Genomic DNA, 21,169 nt, shown 5'->3' on the forward strand with positions numbered 1-21,169 from the left:
TTCTGACCTCTGTCTCCTATTTGAAAATCTGTATTTACAGCCACTCATAGGCTCAGACTGTGTCTGTGAACAGAGGAGGAACAGCGAGAAAAATAACCTGCTATTGGCAAGAACCTCTTTCCCAAATCCCCGTTCTCCTCCTGGACTCGCCACGTCCAGTCAGTACTGACGGAGGTCAACCAGGGGTCCTTACACCACTGTCCAGTGACTTTCGAGTGGAAAGCCAGGGGTCCGGATGGGACTGGACCCTGATTCAACTCCAGATTCTCTGCTGCCAGCCCCTGCACAGCCCACAACAGGGAGCCCCGCCCCCCTACCAAATCAGAGACAAATCACCACCAAATGCTTCACCTGCATCAAAAATCTCCCCAGATAATCCTGAAATAGTGGGCACTCAGGCCCATGCATGCCAGCTTCCAAATGGAGATGCAAGTGCAGATGTCCTGGCTCTCTGAAAACCAAGATTGTGTGTGGGCTGTGCTGATTTCAAACTAGTGCTCCTTGAAAGTATTTCACCACTTAGATCATAGCACTTTAATTAAGAAGGAAGACTGTCTGCATGAAGCTGGTGACCAACAAACTACTTTCTGGTGCTGGCTTGGACCTGGGCGCCCTGTGCCCAGCTGCTTTAGAGTCAGTGTCTGGGAGCTTAGGGCTTTCACCAGATTCTACAGAGACAGATCCCTGCGAGGAGCGGCCCGAGAATGACACGCAGACCACCAACTGCAGTGTGTTTACTGGTGTGGACAATGGTGACAGTTTTCAACCAACAGTCTCTTACATGAAAGGAGAGAAAGACCCAGAGTGGGAAAAGAGAGAGAGAGGTGTGGGAGAGAGAAAGACAAAGTGATTTTATTCCACATTTTTGTGCACATTACTCGCTTTGCATTTTTACTAAACTTTATTCTCAAACATGACAGACAAAGTGTTCTCATGGCTCTTAGAGAGTAAAATATAATCACCCAACAAAATAAAAACATTGTTTTTCATCTATAAAACACACATGATGCATAAAATCCACATTAAATTATAGTATATGCTTACAAAAGATGGAAAATATCCTTTTGGAATTTCTGGTATCCTCTCAAGAAATTTTCTTCTCAGTCCTAAGAAAGAAACCTTTGAAGAATTCTCGGGAATCATTAGGAGATAGAAATGACTAAAAGGAAAAAAATACAGTGGATCCACCTAGTATAATGAGTAGAGTCCATCAGAAATGTGTGACCATATAGGGCCTATATTGTCTATATGCCTAGAGAAGCCCTATATTGTCTAAGGTTGGCAGAAACATGACTCACAGTTCATGCTCAAGGGCCCGGAGGGGCCAATTAGCACAGAACCTGCTCTCCTTCACTAGGCGAAACCTACCTTGGATTCAGGACTCTCTGGAGAAGCTGACCAGCACCTTGGGGACAGATCTAATCACCACCAAGTAAGAACTGAGGTCATCCTTGGAAGCTACTGGAACACGGACTGGCACTCAGAAGTGTCCATCCAGGGACGGTTGACTAGCAGCAGCGGCATGAACAGCTGCAGGAGGTACAGAGCTGACACCAGACAATGAGGTTGTGGTGGCACCCAGTCAGTCAACAGTCTGGCCCATCGTTTCTGCAGACACTGACTTCCCATCCCAAGAAAGAAGCACAAAGAAGTCATGGCTAACCCCTATCAGTTGGTCATTGGCCCAGGGCTCTTACTGGTTGTCTCCAGATTTCAGCATCTTCGAGTGCTAGTGGCCATGTGCCACTGGCGGCCTTACCCTCAGTGTCTGCTTTCACTGCTGCCTTCCTCACACCACCAGCAAGTGCAGATTTCACCCAATCATGGCTACAACTCCTCTTAACAATTACTTGACATGAGGGGGAAATGGAAGATGCCCTGCCCTGGACAAACTACACACCGTGGCTAGTGCTAACCAGTGGCTGCAGGCTTCCCTGCTCCTACAAAGCATTAATTGTCCCCACTGGGGACATCAGTCCCCGAGGACATTAAATCTGGAATCACTGGTGACTGCTCAGCAGGTCTTCTGAGACCCATCCTGCTGATCTTGCCTGGATAGCTTCAATTCCTAGTTTTGATCTAATCAAGGATACACTCAGTCACCCTGACTCAGCGCAGGGGTTTTATGTCTTCATTCTCCATCCTGTGTTTTCAGAAAAGGGGTCAGCTTCTAACGTAGGGTGGTTGCAGAGAGTCAGTATGCTACCATTGTTGTTCAGTCCCTCAGTCGTGTCTGCCTCTTTGTGACCCCATGACTGCACCACGCCAGGCTTCCCTGTCTATCACCATCTCCTGGAGCTTGCTCAAACTCCATTGAGTCAGTGATGCCATCCAACTATCTCATCCTCTGTTGGCCCCTTCTCCTCCTGCCTTCAATCTTTCCCAGCATCAGGGTCTTTTCAAATGAGTCAGTTCTTCACACCAGGTGGCCAAAGTACTTGAGCTTCAGCTTCAGCATCAGTCCTTCCAATATTTGGAGTTGATTTCCTTTAGGATGGACTGTTTGGATCTTTTTGCAGTCCAAGAGACTCTCAAAAGTCTTCTCCAACACCACAGTTCAAAAGCATCAATTCTTCAGTGCTCAGCCTTCTTTATGGTCCAACTCTCACATCTGTACATGACTACTGGAAAAACCATAGCTTGACTAAACAGACCTTTGTTGGCAAAGTGATGTCTCTGCCCTTAATTTGCTGTCTAGGTTTGTCATAGCTTTTCTTCCAAGGAGCAAGCGTCTTTCAATTTCATGGCTGTAGTCATCATCTGCAGTGATTTTGGAGTCCAAGAAAATAAAGTCCTTCAGTTTCCATTATTTCCCCCATCTACTTGCCATGTAGGGATGGGACCAGGTGCCATGATTTTTGTTTTTTGAATGCTGCGCTTTACGCCAACTTTTTCACTCTCCTCTTTCACCTTCTTCAAGAGGCTCTTTAGTTCCTCTTTGCTTTCTACCATAAGGGTTGTGTCATCTGCATATCTGAGGTTATTGATATTTCTCCTGGCAATCTTAATTCCAGCTTGTGCTTCATCCAGCCTAGCACTTTGCATGACATACTCTGCATATAAGTTAAATAAGCAGGGTGACAACATACAGCCTTGACATTACTCCTTTCCCGATTTTGAACCAGTTCATTGTTCCATGTTCAGTTCTAACTGTTGCTTCTTGACCTGCATATAGATTTCTCAGGAGGCAGGTAAGGTGGTTTGGTATTCCCATCTCTTTAAGAATTTTCCACAGTTTGTTGTGATCCACATAGTCAGAGGTTTTAACATAGTCAATGAAGAAGTAGATCTTTTTCTGGAATTCTCTTGCTTTTTCTATGATCCAGTGGATGTTGGCTATTTGATCTCTGGTTCCTATGCCTTTTCTAAAACCAGCTTGTATTCTGGAAGTTCTCAGTTCACATACTGTTGAAGCCTAGCTTTGAGGATTTTGAACATTATTTTGTTAGCATGTAAAATGAGTGCAATTATGTGGTAGTTTGAACATTCTTTTGGCATTAGAATGGAAACTGAGCTTTTCCAGTCTTGTGGCCACTGCTGAGGACTACCTTTACTTATGTATGATTGATAAGTAAAAGTATATACTTTGTACAACATGGGTTTTTCAGGGTGTACAACATGATTTGATATGTGTAAACTGTGAAATGATTACCACAGTAAAGTTAAGTAACACATTCATAACCTCAAAAATTGTTTTTTAAGAATGCTTAATGTTTACTCTCTTAGTGACTATCAAGTGTACAACGTGGCATTATTAACCCTCGACTCCATGCGTGTGTTCCATCCTGAGAACTCGCTTGTCTCCTAGCTGAGAGTTTGTACTGTTTCGTCCCCGCGTCCCTTTTCCACACCCCCAGGCTCCGAGCAAGCGCCTGTCTCCTCTGTTTCCATGCGGTCAGTTTGCCAGGTTCCACAGTACAAGCAGCACTGTGCAGTATTTGTCATTTTATCCACCATCTCTCACTGGGCATGGTATCCTCCAGCTTCATCCACGTTGTCACAAATGGCAGGATGATGTTTGTAACTGTTTGATGGAGTATTTAGTATTTTCTGTGTAAGCTCATGCCATCTGCAAATACAGATAGTTTTACTTTTTCCTTTCTGGTCTGGGTACTCCTTTTTGTTGCCTCTTTGCCCTGCCTAGGACTTCCAGTACTGTGGTGAATAAAAGTGGTGAGAGTGGGCATCCTTGTCTTATCCCTCATCTAGAGGAAACTTTTCATTTACCATTAGGGATGTCAGTGTGGGACCGTCATACACGGCCTTCCTTGTGCTCAGGCACCTTCTTTCTATACCTGATGCTTGACAGGTTTTATCCTGAAGGATGTTTTATTTTGTCAAACATTTTCTCAACATCTACTGAGATGATCATATGGTTTTTATCCTTTATTCTATCAATGTGGTGAATCATATTGATTGATTCACATATGTTGAACTATCCTTGCATCACAGGGATAAACCACTGATCATACCTCTTAATGTGCTGTTGAGCTGGTTTACTAACGTTTTGCTAAGACTTTTGCATCTATGTTCATCAAGGATATTTGCCTGGAATTCTTTTCTCATGATGTCCTTGTCTGACTTTGGTAACAGAGTAGTGCTGGCATGGTAAAATGAGTTTACAAGTGTTTCCTTCTCTTCATATGTTTATTAGAGTTTGAAAGTGAGAGGGTTAACAGGTAGGAAGGCCAGAGGTCCCCAAGGGACAGGAGGAAATAAACTGCAAGTGGCAGACACTCTTTTCTCAAACCTTAGGCTGATAATGGCTCAACAAACCAGTATTCATGTGAATTGTTTTACGGCCAGAGATGACACCCCTTGTGCCATCCTATCTCAAAAATGTGTGTTGTGGGAGAGGGCCTGGTGAAACTCCCTCAGCCTTGAGGTGTTTCCCTTATTTGATTAGCAGCCATCTAACGTACATAAAGTGCCTTGCTAAAAACTAGTAAAACGGAACTCTTTCTGTCCCTTTCTGATGTCTATATCAGATGCTTTCTCTACCTCTTTTTATACTTTAATAAAACTTTGCTACACAAAAGCTCTGATCTAGCCTCATCTCTGGCCCCAGATCCAGAGGCCACGAATCCTGGTGGTGTTCATGGCTCACAGCAGCAAACTATCAAAAGGACTGGTGTTGATCCTTAAATATTTTGTAGAATTCACCCATGAAATCATTTGGCCCTGGGCTTTTCTTTGTTAGGAGGTTTTTCTACTATTACTATTAATTATTACTGCATTAATCTCCTTACTCACTAGTTTTGTTCAGATTATGTATTTCTGATCAGTCTTGATAGGTGATTAGTTTATAGAAATGTATTCATTTCTTCTACGTGATCCAATTTGGGGGGGGGGGGTGGGTATAATTGTTTACAGTTATTTCCATATGACTATCATAGTATCTCCTGTGACTGACTGATCTAAGGGCTCTCTCTTCATCTTGTTTACTGCTTCCTGTGCTGTGATAGTATCTCCTGTGACTGACTGATCTAAGGGCTCTCTCTTCATCTTGTTTACTGCTTCCTGTGCTGTGATAGTATCTCCTGTGACTGACTGATCTAAGGGCTCTCTCTTCATCTTGTTTACTGCTTCCTGTGCTGTGATAGTATTTCCTGTGACTGACTGATCTAAGGGTTCTCTCTTCATCTTGTTTACTGTCTCCTGTGCTGTGATAGTATTTCCTGTGACTGACTGATCTAAGGGCTCTCTCTTCATCTTGTTTACTGCTTCCTGTGCTGTGATAGTATTTCCTGTGACTGACTGATCTAAGGGTTCTCTCTTCATCTTGTTTACTGTCTCCTGTGCTGTGATAGTATTTCCTGTGACTGACTGATCTAAGGGCTCTCTCTTCATCTTGTTTACTGTCTCCTGTGCTGTGATAGTATCTCCTGTGACTGACTGATCTAAGGGTTCTCTCTTCATCTTGTTTACTGTCTCCTGTGCTGTGATAGTATTTCCTGTGACTGACTGATCTAAGGGCTCTCTCTTCATCTTGTTTACTGCTTCCTGTGCTGTGATAGTATTTCCTGTGACTGACTGATCTAAGGGTTCTCTCTTCATCTTGTTTACTGTCTCCTGTGCTGTGATAGTATCTCCTGTGACTGACTGATCTAAGGGCTCTCTCTTCATCTTGTTTACTGTCTCCTGTGCTGTGATAGTATCTCCTGTGACTGACTGATCTAAGGGCTCTCTCTTCATCTTGTTTACTGCTTCCTGTGCTGTGATAGTATTTCCTGTGACTGACTGATCTAAGGGCTCTCTCTTCATCTTGTTTACTGTCTCCTGTGCTGTGATAGTATTTCCTGTGACTGACTGATCTAAGGGCTCTCTCTTCATCTTGTTTACTGTCTCCTGTGCTGTGATAGTATTTCCTGTGACTGACTGATCTAAGGGCTCTCTCTTCATCTTGTTTACTGTCTCCTGTGCTGTGATAGTATTTCCTGTGACTGACTGATCTAAGGGCTCTCTCTTCATCTTGTTTACCGCTTCCTGTGCTGTGATAGTATCTCCTGTGACTGACTGATCTAAGGGCTCTCTCTTCATCTTGTTTACTGCTTCCTGTGCTGTGATAGTATCTCCTGTGACTGACTGATCTAAGGGCTCTCTCTTCATCTTGTTTACTGCTTCCTGTGCTGTGATAGTATCTCCTGTGACTGACTGATCTAAGGGCTCTCTCTTCATCTTGGCTTCCTGTGCTGTGATAGTATCTCCTGTGACTGACTGATCTAAGGGCTCTCTCTTCATCTTGTTTACTGTCTCCTGTGCTGTGATAGTATCTCCTGTGACTGACTGATCTAAGGGCTCTCTCTTCATCTTGTTTACTGCTTCCTGTGCTGTGATAGTATCTCCTGTGACTGACTGATCTAAGGGCTCTCTCTTCATCTTGTTTACCGCTTCCTGTGCTGTGATAGTATCTCCTGTGACTGACTGATCTAAGGGCTCTCTCTTCATCTTGTTTACTGTCTCCTGTGCTGTGATAGTATCTCCTGTGACTGACTGATCTAAGGGCTCTCTCTTCATCTTGTTTACTGTCTCCTGTGCTGTGATAGTATCTCCTGTGACTGACTGATCTAAGGGCTCTCTCTTCATCTTGTTTACTGCTTCCTGTGCTGTGATAGTATCTCCTGTGACTGACTGATCTAAGGGCTCTCTCTTCATCTTGTTTACTGTCTCCTGTGCTGTGATAGTATTTCCTGTGACTGACTGATCTAAGGGCTCTCTCTTCATCTTGTTTACCGCTTCCTGTGCTGTGATAGTATTTCCTGTGACTGACTGATCTAAGGGCTCTCTCTTCATCTTGTTTACTGCTTCCTGTGCTGTGATAGTATCTCCTGTGACTGACTGATCTAAGGGTTCTCTCTTCATCTTGTTTACTGCTTCCTGTGCTGTGATAGTATCTCCTGTGACTGACTGATCTAAGGGTTCTCTCTTCATCTTGTTTACTGCTTCCTGTGCTGTGATAGTATCTCCTGTGACTGACTGATCTAAGGGCTCTCTCTTCATCTTGTTTACTGCTTCCTGTGCTGTGATAGTATCTCCTGTGACTGACTGATCTAAGGGCTCTCTCTTCATCTTGTTTACTGCTTCCTGTGCTGTGATAGTATGTCCTGTGACTGACTGATCTAAGGGTTCTCTCTTCATCTTGTTTACTGCTTCCTGTGCTGTGATAGTATCTCCTGTGACTGACTGATCTAAGGGTTCTCTCTTCATCTTGTTTACTGCTTCCTGTGCTGTGATAGTATCTCCTGTGACTGACTGATCTAAGGGCTCTCTCTTCATCTTGTTTACTGTCTCCTGTGCTGTGATAGTATCTCCTGTGACTGACTGATCTAAGGGCTCTCTCTTCATCTTGTTTACTGCTTCCTGTGCTGTGCAAAAGCTTTTAAGTTTAACTAGGTTCCATTTCTGTATTTTTGTTTTTATTTTCATTACTCTAGGAGGTGGATCAAAAAAAGATTTTTATGTCAGAGAGTGTTCTGCCTGTTTCCCTCTAAGAGCTGTATAGTTACTGGATTTATGTCTTTCATCCACTTTGAGTTTATTTCTGTGCATGCTGTTAGGGAGTGTTCTGATTTCATTCTCTTACTGTAGCTGTCCTGTTTTCCTAGCACCATTTATTAAAGAGGCCGTCTTTTCTCCATTGTATATTCTTGCTTCCTTTGTTGTAGATTAATTGACCATAGATGTGTGGGTTTATCTCTGGACATTCTCTCCTGTTCCATTGACATTTAGTTCTGTGTTTGTGCCAGCACCATACTGTTTTGATGACTGTAGCTTTTTAATATAGTCTGAAGTAAAGGGGTCTGATTCTTCCAGCTCCATCTTTCTTTCTCAAGATTGCTTTGACCATTCAGGATCTTCTGTATTTGCATACAAATTGTAAAAATTTTGTGATGTAATTCTGTGAAAGACTACCATTGGTAATTCGATGGTAATTGCATTGAATCTGTTACTTGCTTTGGGTAGTATAATCATTTTGGTAATACTGATTTTTCCAAACCAAGAACTATTTCTGTCATTGTTGATTTCTTTCATCAGTATCTTATAGTTTTCTGAGGACAGGTCTTTTACCTCCTTGGGTAGGTTTATTCCTAGGTATTTTATACATTTTGATGTGATGGTAAATGGAATTGTTTCCTTAATTTCTCTTTCTGTTCTTTTTCTGTTAGTGTCATAGGAATGCAAGAGATTTGTGTGAAATAATTTTGTATCCTGCAATCTGATCAAATTCATTTATAAGCTCTAGGAGTTTTCTGGCAGCGTCTTTGGGATTTTCTATCTATAGTATCACATAATCTACAAACAGTGACCGTTTTTACTTCTTCCTTTCCAATTTGTATTCCTTTTATTTTTTTATTCTCTGATTGCCAAGGCTAGGACTTCCGAAACTATGTCGAATACAAGTGGTGAGGGTGGACATCCTTGTTTTGTTCTTGATCTTTGAGGAAATGTTTTACGGTTTTCATTATTGAAAATTCCCATTTCTTTGGGGTCAGTTTCTGAATTTTTATTATCTTCCTTTTGTGGTGTTGTGTTTGGTCTATTATTCATGTTCTGTTTAGCCTTGAATTGCTCTCCGTGCATTCAAAGGAGCAAACACCTCATGGTACTGTTTGTGGGAACTCAGCTGAGTGGGTTGGAGCCCAGATGTTTACTAGTGAGTCCACAGTAGGGTTTGCAGTTGGAAGTCCCATTAACAGGGTCTCTCTCCTAGGTGTGTGTGAATTCTGTCTGGTCTTTGAGTTGATGGCACTGTCTCTAGGATCTTGTTCAGTAGAGCTAACACTTGACAAAGATCTGTTCAGGATCTGCAGACAGTCTGCAAACAGTGCTATCAGATTCACAGATGTGTATGACTTCAGCAGGTCACTTGGGCAGGCAAGATTCCCCCAGATGCAGCTGAGAGGAGGTCGTGCTGAGTCACAGGGCTGCTTGCAGGAAGCACAGCCAAGACTAGGTTTGAGGTGGGCTCGAGGCACAAAGAAGGGTGTCTCCTGCCAGGTTCCTGTGGAGTCAGGACTCCGTCTACTGCAGCCTGAGTGGAGCCAGGTCCTAGGGCTGCTTCAGGATCCACAGTTGGACTGAAATCCACAGACCTGCCTCTGGGAGCACAAACAGGCATGGCTCCACGTGGGTCACTGGGCAAGCTGGAGTACACTCACAGCTGGGAGGAGTCCAGCCAAGCTACAAGACCATGTCAGGACCTACAGACATACCAAGACTAAAGGGTTTGCCTCAGGGGCACAGACGCTCACTTCTCCCTGTGTGGACCCAGGTTTTTTAGTTCTTCCACATCCCTCAGGAGGAACCCTGCAGCCTCTCCCCTCACCACTTCCCACCCCCATGTTTGCTCTGTATTATCTTTGATTCCTCAGTCCTCCTACTCATCCAAGCCAGATCCCCTTGACTCATAACAAATTTTATTCCAGCAGGGGGTCCAAACATCCATGCACTCATTAGAAATTTGTAGATCAGAGTCTGGCACCGAACCCCAGCTTAGCCTCAGGGATGCAGTGAAGGCCTAGCCACATCCGTGCCCTTCCTAAGGCTTTACACACACACACATGGCAGGTGTGAAGCGGGGATGCATAGACACAGCAGCAGCTCTGCCTTGTCCTCTCTGTGTGCCTGGCTCCTGAACGCTTCCCTCCTAGCTGGACTTCCACTTCCCTCTGAGGACTACACTTCAGCTCCTGATGCCACATCACTGCATATGAGAACAGTGTGTCTTGCATATTTACCTTCCAGCCCCACCACAAGTGAACCGTGACCGGTCAGAGCGGCAGGATGAAGTCCCACTGCCCTTACTTTTGCCAGTTTTATGATCCAGAGCTCCCTGTGGGATCAGCTGAAACTTCACCTGAAATCAGTCGCATTCATGCTTCTCTTCTTCTCCTTCCCTACATGGTTTCCCTGGAGAATCTGCTTAATAAACCTCTTGCACAAACTGCTGCCTCTGGGTCTGGTCTAGGAAGCCCACCCAAGGCAGTCAGCCAATGGCTGCTAATGGCTGACAATAGGTGTTTGGGTTGAGAAGCTACTTATACTTCAGGTAAACAATAACACCAATGGGAAGTGTGTGTTATGGGCAATGATGGGCTTCCGGATAGTGTGCCTTGGGGCCACTTTGTCCCACTGCAAGGGGAGCAGCACCAGCTTATGGAAGATCCAGATGGGTTCAGCTCTTCCAAAGACTTTCACAAGCGCCCTATTTGATGCTCCCAATCCCCCCTCCTGGGAGCTCCATGTAATGTGATGCAGGTGATTTTCAGTCCTGCTTTCAGAGAATCATCATCATCTCCACCGTTCTCATGCCACAGTCTCCCCTCCATGTATGAAGACTTCAAGGACGGGTCTCCTTTCAAAGGGCTGGGGGAGAAACATCTGAATATGTGGTTCAGGATTTTGTACTGTGCACTTTGCTCCTTAGACTTCTTCAGTTCACTTCAGTTCAGTCACTCAGTCGTGTCCGACTCTTTGCAATCCCATGGACTGCAGCACACCAGGCCTCCCTGTCCATCACCAACTCTCCCGGAGTTTACTCAAACTCATGTCCATTGAGTCGGTAATGCCATCCAACCATCTCATCCTCGGTCATCCCCTTCTCCTCCCGCCTTCAATCCTTCCCAGCATCAAAGTCTTTTCCAATGAGTCAGTTCTTCGCATCAGGTGGCCAAAGTATTGGAGCTTCAGCTTCAGCATCAGTCCTTCCAAAGAAGGTATTCAGGACTGATTTCCTTTAGGATGGACTGGTTGGATCTCCTTGCAATCCAAGGGACTCTCAAGAGTCTTCTCCAACACCAAAGTTCAAAAGCATCAATTCTTTGGCACTCAGCTTTCTTTATAGTCCAACTCTCACATCCATACATGACTGTTGGAAAAACCATAGCTTTGACTATGCAGACCTTTGTTGGCAAAGTAATGTTTTTGCTTTTTAATGAGCTGTCTAGGTTGGTCATAACTTTTCTTCCAAGGAGCAAGCATCTTTTAATTTTATGGCTACAGTCACCATCTGCAGTGATTTTGGAACCCCACCCCACCCCCCAAATAAAGTCTGTCACTGTTTCCACTGTTTCCCCATCTATTTGCCATGAAGTAATGGGATCGGATGCCATGATCTTTGTTTTCTGAATGTTGAGTTTTAAGCCAAGTTTTTCACCCTCCTCTTTCACTTTCATCAAGAGGCTCTTTAGTTCTTCTTTGCTTTTTGCCATAAGGGTGGTGTCATCTGTGTATCTGAGGTTATTGATATTTTTCCCAGCAATCTTGATTCCAGCTTGTGTTTCTTCCAGTCCAGCATCTCTCATGATTTACTCTGCATATAAGTTAAATAAGCAGGGTGACAATACACAACCTTGACATACTCCTTTTCCAATTTGGAACCAGTCTGTTGTTTCATGTCCAGTTCTAGCTGTTGTTTCTTGACCTGCATACAGATTTCTCAGGAGGCAGGTCAGGTGGTCTGGTGTTCCCATCTCAGTGCCGTTAGTTATAGGAAGACTGCCGCTGGAGCCCTACACAACACACAGTAGTGTGGCCCAACTCTAAACTTCACAGTATCTCAGTTCCAGTCTGAAGTCCAGCATCACAGTTCTCCAGAAGAACACGGACATACCATTCACTCAAGAAATATTTACTGAATACCTAGTATGTGTCAGGCATTCAGTGTTATACTCAGCTTGAATAAAGGAGATACAGACTTCACAAACATACAATCTGCATTCTAGCAAGTAAGACAGTCTTGCATTCAACTGACATTGGAAATAAAAAAATTATTAGAAATAAAAAACTTAACAGATAAAATCCATTACCCATAGAACTTATGTTCTAGTAAAATATACATATAAATAAATAATACAATTTCAAAAAATAAATTGATATAGTGTGAATAGCTGGAGGAGGACTTCCAGGTTAGAAGACAAAGAAGGACACTGTGGGTTACAGTTCATCTGAGACCTAAAGCCAGGTGAGGAGGTAGGTCAGTAGGGAATGGGAATGTGTTTAACACAAAGAGCAGGCTGAGACAATGGGGCCAATGGTGAGGGGAGAGTGGGTGGCAAGATTAGAGGAGGGTGCAGCTGAAGCACATGGGACCCTGGAGATTCAGGGGGTCTAACTTTTATTCAGAGTGTGGTGAGAAGCAATTACAGTGTCTGTATTTCAGATGAAGACCTGGAGAAGGGCAAAAGAGTGCTGGGCAACAATTTGCTGATCTCTAATCTCATTCTTTACACTCCAGGTCATGCCTCCCTCTTCCCCACTCTTCCCAGGGTCCAGCAATGACTGGGCTAAACTTGTACGCAGATTTCAAGATCTTTCAACATCCCATAAAATCCTCAAAGCGGGTGAAAGATGACAGTGGGCGGGCAGAGATGACCATGACTGCATACCAACCTGAGTCCCTCTTCATGGCTCTACTCCCAGTCAGATTCACCAGGGAAATCTGACCAGTCAGTGAGCAGAGATGGATTTTAGAACTCACCCACTTCTTTCCTATTACAGCCCCAGGAGCACACAGTAAACTCCAGAATGTCAATGAAGCTCTTGGGCCGCAGATCCCCTAAATGCACCGTCATTGCTGATGGCACCGAATTGGGTGGTGTTTCCCTAGTCTACGAAGTCAGGCTATAAACACTGGGTCAGACATATATAAAGTGTGTCCTGGCCACATGACTTTTTGGAACCTTCATAAAGGGTTCATATTGCCTCTCCAACAGTTGAACAAATAATTCATCATTTTTTTCTAAAGGCTTTGGCCACAACCCTCTCCTTTTGTTGGACATTCTTCATCCATTTTGCGTGAAGGAAGTCATTGTATGCATTTCTTTTGCATTTTTGACAGTACTAAGATGGGAGAGGGAAGAAGATGACCTTCCAGAGTCTGTTTCACAATCCAGCCAGGGCTCTTAGTAATCCGGCATAACCTCCTCAGTCCCTTCTGGTCAGCATCTCACAAACATAAGCAAATCACTGGGTTCTGGTCACAAAATCCCTAGTCATCCCAAATACTCCCCAAAATTCCTTAGAACCTTAAGAATAAGAAAACCACACAAACTCCTGTTAGGACCTATTTTCTTTACTCATAGTGTGATTTTTTTTTTCTTGATCTACACTTTCAGTTCAGTTCAGTTCAGTCACTCAGTCGTGTCTGAATCTTTGCGATCCCATGGACTGCAGCACACCAGGCTTCCCTGTCAATCACCAACTCCCGGAGCTTGCTCAAACTCATGTTAATTGAGTCAGTGATGCCATCTAACCATCTCATCCTCTCTCGTCCCCTTCTCCTCCCACCTTCAATCCTTCCTGGCATCAGGGTCTTTTCCAATGAGTCAGTTCTTCACATCAAGTGGCCAAAGTATTGGAGCTTCAGCTTCAGCATCAGTCCTTCCAATGAATATTCAAGACTGATTTCCTTTAGGATGGACTGGCTGGATCTCCTTGCAGTCCAAGGGACACTCAAGAGTCTTCTCCAACACCAAAGCTCAAAAGCATCAATTCTTTGGCACTCAGCTTTCTTTACAGTCCAACTCTCACATCCGTACATGACTACAGAAAAACCATAGCTTTGAATTGATGGACCTTTGTCAGCAAAGTAATGTCTCTGCTTTTTAATATGCTGTCTAGGTTTGTCACAGCTTTTCTTTGAAGGAGCAAGCATCTTTTAATTTCATGGCTGCAGTCACCATCTGAAGTTATTTTGGAGCTCAAAAAATAAAGTCTCTCACTGTTTCCATTGTTTCCCCATTTATTTGCCATGAAGGGATGGGATCGGATGCCATGATCTTAGTTTTCTGAATGTTGAGCTTTAAGCCAACTTTTTCACTCTCCTCTTTCACTTTCATCAAGAGGCTCTTTAGTTCTTCTTCACTTTCTGCCATAAGGGTGGTGCCATCTGCATATCTCAGGTTAATGATATTTCTCCCAGAAACCTTGATTCCAGCTTGTACTTCATCCAGTCCAGCATTTTGCATGATGTACTTGTCAGGTAAATAAGTAAATAAGGTAAATAAGTAGGGTGACTATGCCCTGACGTACTCCTTTCCTGATTTGGAACCAGTCTGTTGTTCCATGTCCAGTTCTAACTGTTGCTTCTTGACCGACATACAGATTTCTCAGGAGGCAGGTAAGGTGGTCTTGTATTCCCATCTCTTGAAGAATTTTCCAGTTTCTTGTGATCCACACAGTCAAAGGTTTTGGTGTAGTCAATAAAACAGAAGTAGATTTTTTTCTGGAACTCTCTTGCTTTTTCTACGATTCAAAGGATGTTGGCAATATGAGCTCTGGTTTCTCTGCCTTTTCTAAATCCAAATTGAACATCTGAAAGTTCATGGTTCACATACTGTTGAAGCCTGACTTGGAGAATTTTGAGCATTACTTTACTAGCGTGTGAGATGAGTGCAATTCTGCGGTAGTTTGAGCATTCTTTGGTATTGCCTTTCTTTGGAATTAGAATGAACACTGACCTTTTCCAGTCCTGTAGCCACTGCTGAGTTTTCCAAATTTGCTGGCATGTTGAGTGTAGCACTTTCACAGCATCATCTTTTAGGATTTGAAATAGCTCAACTGGAATTCCATCACCTCCACTACCTTTGTTCATAGTGATGGCTCCTAAGGCCCACTTGACTTTGCATTCCAGGATGTCTGGCTCTAGGTGAGTGATCACACCATCGTGGTTATCTGGGTCATGAAGATCTTTTTTGTACAGTTCTTCTGTGTATTCTTGCCACTTCTTGTTAATATCTCCTGCTTCTGTTAGGTCCATACCACCTCTGTCCTCTATTGAGCCCATCTTTGCATGAAGTGTTCCCTTGGCCTCTCTGATGTTCTTGCAGAGATCTCTAGTCTCTCCATTGTGTGTTGTCCTCTACTCCTTTGCACTGATCACTGAGGAAGGCTTTCTCATCTCTCCTTGCTATTCTTTGGAACTCTGCGTTCAGATGGATATATCTTTCCTTTCCTCCTTTGCCTTTAGCTTTTTTTGATCTACACTTTATCACTGCCCAATGTCTGAATAAATTGTATAGACCATTAATTACAGCAAATGTATTCATGCAATCAACAGCACTGATTGATCCTCTATTAAGTACCAGAGACTATGGTATCTATTTAAGATATAACAGTAAGAGAAAAAAACATGACCTCTACCTTTAGTACAGAGAAGGCAATGGCACCCCACTCCAGTACTCTTGCCTGGGGAATCCCAGGGACAGGGGAGCTTGGTGGGCTGCCATCTATGGGGTCGCACAGAGTCAGATACAGCTGAAGTGACTTAGCAGCAGCAGCTACCTTTAGTAAAATTACAGCCTATTGCAAGAGGAACACATTAATAAAATTATCACTCAAGTTAATTTCAAATCACAAGTATATGTTCTGTATAAAGGAACAAAGATAATGGTAAATTTCTTGTTAAAACCAAACCTATTTTTAAAAAAACAGCTCAACATCATTAAAGTACTAAAGAAAAAATCCTAGAAATTCCATACCTAGCAAAAACATCTTTCAAATATGAAAGTGAAATAGTTACATTATATGTAAATGGTCAAAACATCCCAATTAAAAGGCAGAACGTTTTAGATTGGCATAAAAAGTATGCTGCCCACTCAGAAAAGCACTTTAGATATAAAGACACAAGTACATTATAAATAAAAGGATAAAGGATAAAAGGATAAATAAAAGGATAAAGGATAAAGGAAAATATATTCTATGTTAATGACAGTCAAAAGAAGACTAGAGTGATGATGTTAATATCAGACACTGTTCATTTCAGAGCAAAAAAATATTGCCAGGTATAAAGAAGGTCACCTAATAATAAAAGGTTAGAATAAAATTTGAAACAATTAATTAATGTGACATAAGATCCTTAAATTTTTATGCACCCAATTACAGACTTTGGAAATATATGAAGTAAAAATTGATAGAACTGCATGGGGAAATAGACAAAGCCACAATTATAGAGGGAGATTTCAAACTTCCTCTCTCAGTAATTGATAGGGGAAGTAAACAGAACAGCAACAAGGATATAGTGACCTGAGCACCTTGACCACCTTGACTTCATTCATACTCATGGAATACTCTACCCAGTAACAGTAGAATACACATTCTTTTTGAGGACATCAAAACACTTACCATGAAAGACCATATACTAGAACATAAAATAAGTTTCAACAAATGTTAAAGGATTTAAGTCACAGAAATAATGTGTGCTGACCACAACGAAGTTGAGTTAGAAGTCAATAATAGATATACACCTGGAAAATGTTCAAATACTTTAAAACGTAATGATGCATTTCTGAACAACACATGAGTCATTCAAGAAATCAGGAAGTTAGATCACATTCTGAACTTAATGAAAATGAAAAGACATATGAGAATCTGTTGGATGCTGCTAAAGCAGAAGTTAAGGGGATATTTTAACACTATATCCATGTAGGGAGAAGGCAATGGTGACCCACTCCAGTACTCTTGCCTGGAAAACCCCATGGACATGGGATCTCGAAGAGTCAGACATGACTGAGCAACTTCACTTTCACTTTTCACTTTCATGCACTGGAGAAGGAAATGGCAACCCACTCCAGTGTTCTTGCCTGGAGAATCCCAGGGACGGGGGAGCCTGGTGGGCTGCTGTCTATGGGGTCGCACAGAATCGGACACGACTGAAGTGACTTAGCAGCAGCAATAGCATATCCAAGTAGAAAGAAAGAAAAATTCCAATTTCATCCCATGAGCAAGAGGAAGCTCCTCAATATTCTAGCAGGAGAATGACATAATTAGATTTCAGTTGTTTACATGTGGTTCTGTTCAGCACTAAAACGCATGAAGTAATCAGAACTCTCATCCATTGCTCTGGGAGTAAAACATGGTACAACCACTTTGGAATAAAGAGTGGTAGTTTCTTATGAAACTAAAAAATACACAGCTTTGATCCAGTAATTCCAGTCATAATTACTTACTGAAAAGAAACAAAGGCTCAGTCATGTCCAATTCTGCAACCCCACAGACTGCAGCCTGCCAGGCTCCTCTGTCCATGGGATTTCCCAGGCAAAAATACTGGAGCGAGTAGCCATTTCTTTCTCCAGTGGATCTTCCTGACCCAGGGGTCAAACCCACATCTCCTGCTTGACAGGTGGATTCTTTACCACTGAGCCACCAGAAACAAAAACAGGTGTGTGTGTGTGAGTGTGTGTGTGTGTGTGTGTGTGAGTGTGTGTGTGTGTGAGTGTGTGTGTGTGTGTGTGTGTGTTCATAAAAGCTCTATTCCTAGTAGCAAAGTTATAAATGATGTTACCAAACCACATGCAAAACAATAGAACTGAACAACTTTCTGACACTACTCAAAACATTAACTCAAAATGTGTCGAAGATTTACACGTAAGACCTGAAAGACCTGCGCCAATAAAATCCCGAGATGAGGACACAGGAACAAACTCCCCGACACGGGTCTTGGCATGTTCTTTGTGGATATGACACCTAAAGCACAAGCAACAAAATAAAAAATAAACAAGTTGGACTATATCAAACTAAAAGGTTTCTGCACAACAAAAGAAACCATCAACATGAAAAGGGAACCTACTGAGCGGAAGAAAATATTTGTAAGTCATATATCTGATAAGGGGCTAATATCCAAAATTTGTAAAGAACTGATACAACTCAACAGTGAACAAGCAATCCAGATGATAAATGAATTCATATTAAATGAACAAAGGACCTGAATAGATATTTTTTTCCAAAGAAGATAGTCAAATGGACAAGAGATATGTGAACAGATACTCAACATCACTGACCACCAGGGAATGAAAATAAAAACCACAATAAGGTACCACTCCACACCTGTTAGAATAACTACCATTAAAAAAACAAAGAGATAACAAATCCTGGCAGGGATGTGGATAAAAGGGAATCTTGGATCACTGCTGGTGGGACTGTAAATTGGTTCCATCACTATGGAACAGTATGGAGGGTCCTCAAAAAATTAAATATAGAATTATCATAAGATCCAGTGTCCCACTTATGGGTATATACCCAAAGGAAATGATATCACTATGTCAAAGATACATATATATACATATCACACATATGCAAACACATATACCATAAAAAGAAGAAAAATCCTTTAAGAAGAAGGAAATCCTACCATTTGCAACAGCATGAAGGGACTCTGAGGGCATTATGCTAAGTGAAATCAGTCAGCCAGGGATATATACTGTATGATCTCACTTAAATGTGGAATCTAAAAACCCTTACAAACTCATAGAAAAAGAGATCAGATTTGAGGTTACCAGAGGCAGGGGTGGGACTGGGGGATAGAAGGAAGGGGGTCAAAAGTCACAAGCTTCCAGTTACAAGCAAGTCCTGGGATAGGAAGCAGCTGAGATCGTAGATGCCAAAAGTTCTCATCACAAGAAAATGGCTTTTTTCTTTCTCTCATTTTTTCTTGTATTTGCATCAAATGATCCACTTGGCTGGGGCTGAAGGTGGTCTTTCACCTGCCCTTGAGGACCTCCAGGTCTACCAGGGAGGGATGCCTCTGAGGGCCAAGTGTCAGGTAAGCACTCACAGCAGCCAGCCTGGGGCTCAGGACTGAACCTTTAACCCCTCCCCATTGAAGCCCTGGAGGCAGTAACTGCGGCTCCACATTCGGTACCCTGCAGCTATTAAGGATAAATGTCCCCTTTTCTGAGAGAAGAAAAAGTAAATAAAAGCACACCTCCTTCTGCAGGTCATTAGGTGGAAGGCTGGATTCCGCTGTCTCTCTCCGTCCGTGTGCCAGAACCAGGAGCTCCCAGACACGGCGAAGAGCTCTGCACCTCGTCTTTTCCCCACACGCCAATGGGTATCTGATTGGAGAATCGGGGCCTGGGGGACCCCACATCAGAACGTACCAGGCAGTGTGCACACTGGGTGAGTCTGACTCTTGCAACTCCCCCGCACATGACCCCTGGCCCGGGAATGGGAAGGGGCCAGCCGCACCACCAGGTGCCAGGTGCTGGGAAAACTAGTCCGCAAGGTGCTGGAGGGGGAGCTGAGGGACTCTGCCTGCCTCCTGCCCTTCCTCCTCGCCCCCGCTGTCTCTCCCATTACCCCCTTTAACCCCTCCCCGTTGAAGCCCTGATAGCATCCGCCCTTAGGGCTTTGGAACGCTTAGTTAAGGACCTCCTGGAACGCCGGCAGCGCCCCCAGGATTGCACATTACAGTTAAAGTGTTGTCGCTCAGTCGTGTCCGACTCTTTGCAACCCCATGGACTGTAGCCCTCCAGGCTCCTCTGTCCCTGGGATTCTCCAGGCAAGAAGATTGGAGTGGGTTGCCATTTCCTTCTCCATTACAGGTAAGTCTATCACATCAACTACCTTCTCGCTCTTTGCCTCTTACATCAGACTCTCAACGTCCTATTTTGAAACTCGCTGCTTAGCTTGCAAAGTCCGCATCAGCCACTTCCCTTCTTTACTGGATTCAGGAAAACACTTTCCTGAGCGCCACCTTGACATCCTTGTTCCGCAGTGAGTAGATGAGAGGGTTCAGGGTGGGGCTGACTGCTGTGTACAGCACGGCGACAACTTTGCCGTTTTCCAAGGAGGAGCCGGACCCCGGGAGGATGTAGGTGTAGATGACGGTGGAGTAGTACAAGGTGACCACCAGGAGGTGGGAGGAGCAGGTGGAGAAGGCGCGCTGCTTGCCCGCGGCCGAGCGCATGCGCAGGATGCTGGCGATGATGCAGCCGTAGGACGCCATGGTGAGCCGGAAGTTGACCACCCCGAAGTAGACGTCCGCGACGACTATCATAACGTTGTTCAGCGTAGTTGGGCTGCAGGAGAGCAGCAGCAGCGTGGGGACTTCACAGAGAAAATGCTGGATCTGATTGGGGCCGCAGAATGTCAGCCTTGTCATCAGGCCTGTGTGCAAGGACGTGCTGACTGCACTGACAGCCCACACGCTGCCGGCCAGCAAGACGCAGACAGGCCGGCCCATCCGCGAGCTGTAGTGCCGCGGGCGGCAGATGGCCACGTAGCGGTCGTAGGCCATGACCGTCAGCAGCAGCAGCTCGGCCCCCAGAAACCAGGTCAGGAAGAAGAGTTGAGTCATGCATCCCTGGTAGGAGATGGTGCCACCCTTGACCACCAGGTTCTCCAGCAATTTGGGGAGAACTGTAGACGTGCAGACAATGTCTAAAACAGCCAGGTTGGTGAGAAAGAAGTACATCGGGGTATGGAGGCCTGGGTGCAGGCTGATGGCCGTGACAATGAGGGTGTTCCCTGCAAGAGCCCCCAGGAAAAGGAGGAGGAACAAGACCAGGAAGAGACCCCGGAGCCCAGGCTCCTCTGAGAAACTCTGCAGGGCAAACTCCTCCACAGATGAGTGGTTGTGTGTGTCCACGTGGTGTTCGAGCCCTTGCAGCCTCTGGGACACAGCCGGCCTGGCACAGGGAGACATGGGGTGGTGGGGCAGTGCTGCAGATAAGTTTGCTGTTGGCAGCTTTGCTGCAAAAAGCACATAATTAAGATATCGGCCAAGGTCCCAGCACCCAGGGACATTCAGGGAAGTTACTCCACTCTGCCCACAGCCTGGTGGCCCCCATCAGCCCCACAGACACCCTGTCTCACGACAGCCTCCATCACTCCCTGGACCACACAAAAGGGAAGTCTGAGTCCTCCTTGCTTGGTTTTGAACACTTCCTGC

General features: G+C 44.1%; 1 protein-coding gene across 1 annotated transcript; it reads right to left on the bottom strand.

The window, feature by feature from the left end:
* Nucleotides 1-19,945: 19,945 nt before the first annotated feature.
* On the bottom strand, nt 19,946-20,923 carry LOC102280657 (olfactory receptor 13A1). The gene has a single exon (XM_070363237.1). It carries the CDS (start codon nt 20,921-20,923, stop codon nt 19,946-19,948), a length of 978 nt encoding a protein of 325 aa, XP_070219338.1.
* Nucleotides 20,924-21,169: the final 246 nt, after the last annotated feature.

This window comes from Bos mutus, chromosome 26 (genome assembly GCF_027580195.1).
Source record: "Bos mutus isolate GX-2022 chromosome 26, NWIPB_WYAK_1.1, whole genome shotgun sequence".
Lineage (NCBI taxonomy): Eukaryota > Metazoa > Chordata > Mammalia > Artiodactyla > Bovidae > Bos > Bos mutus.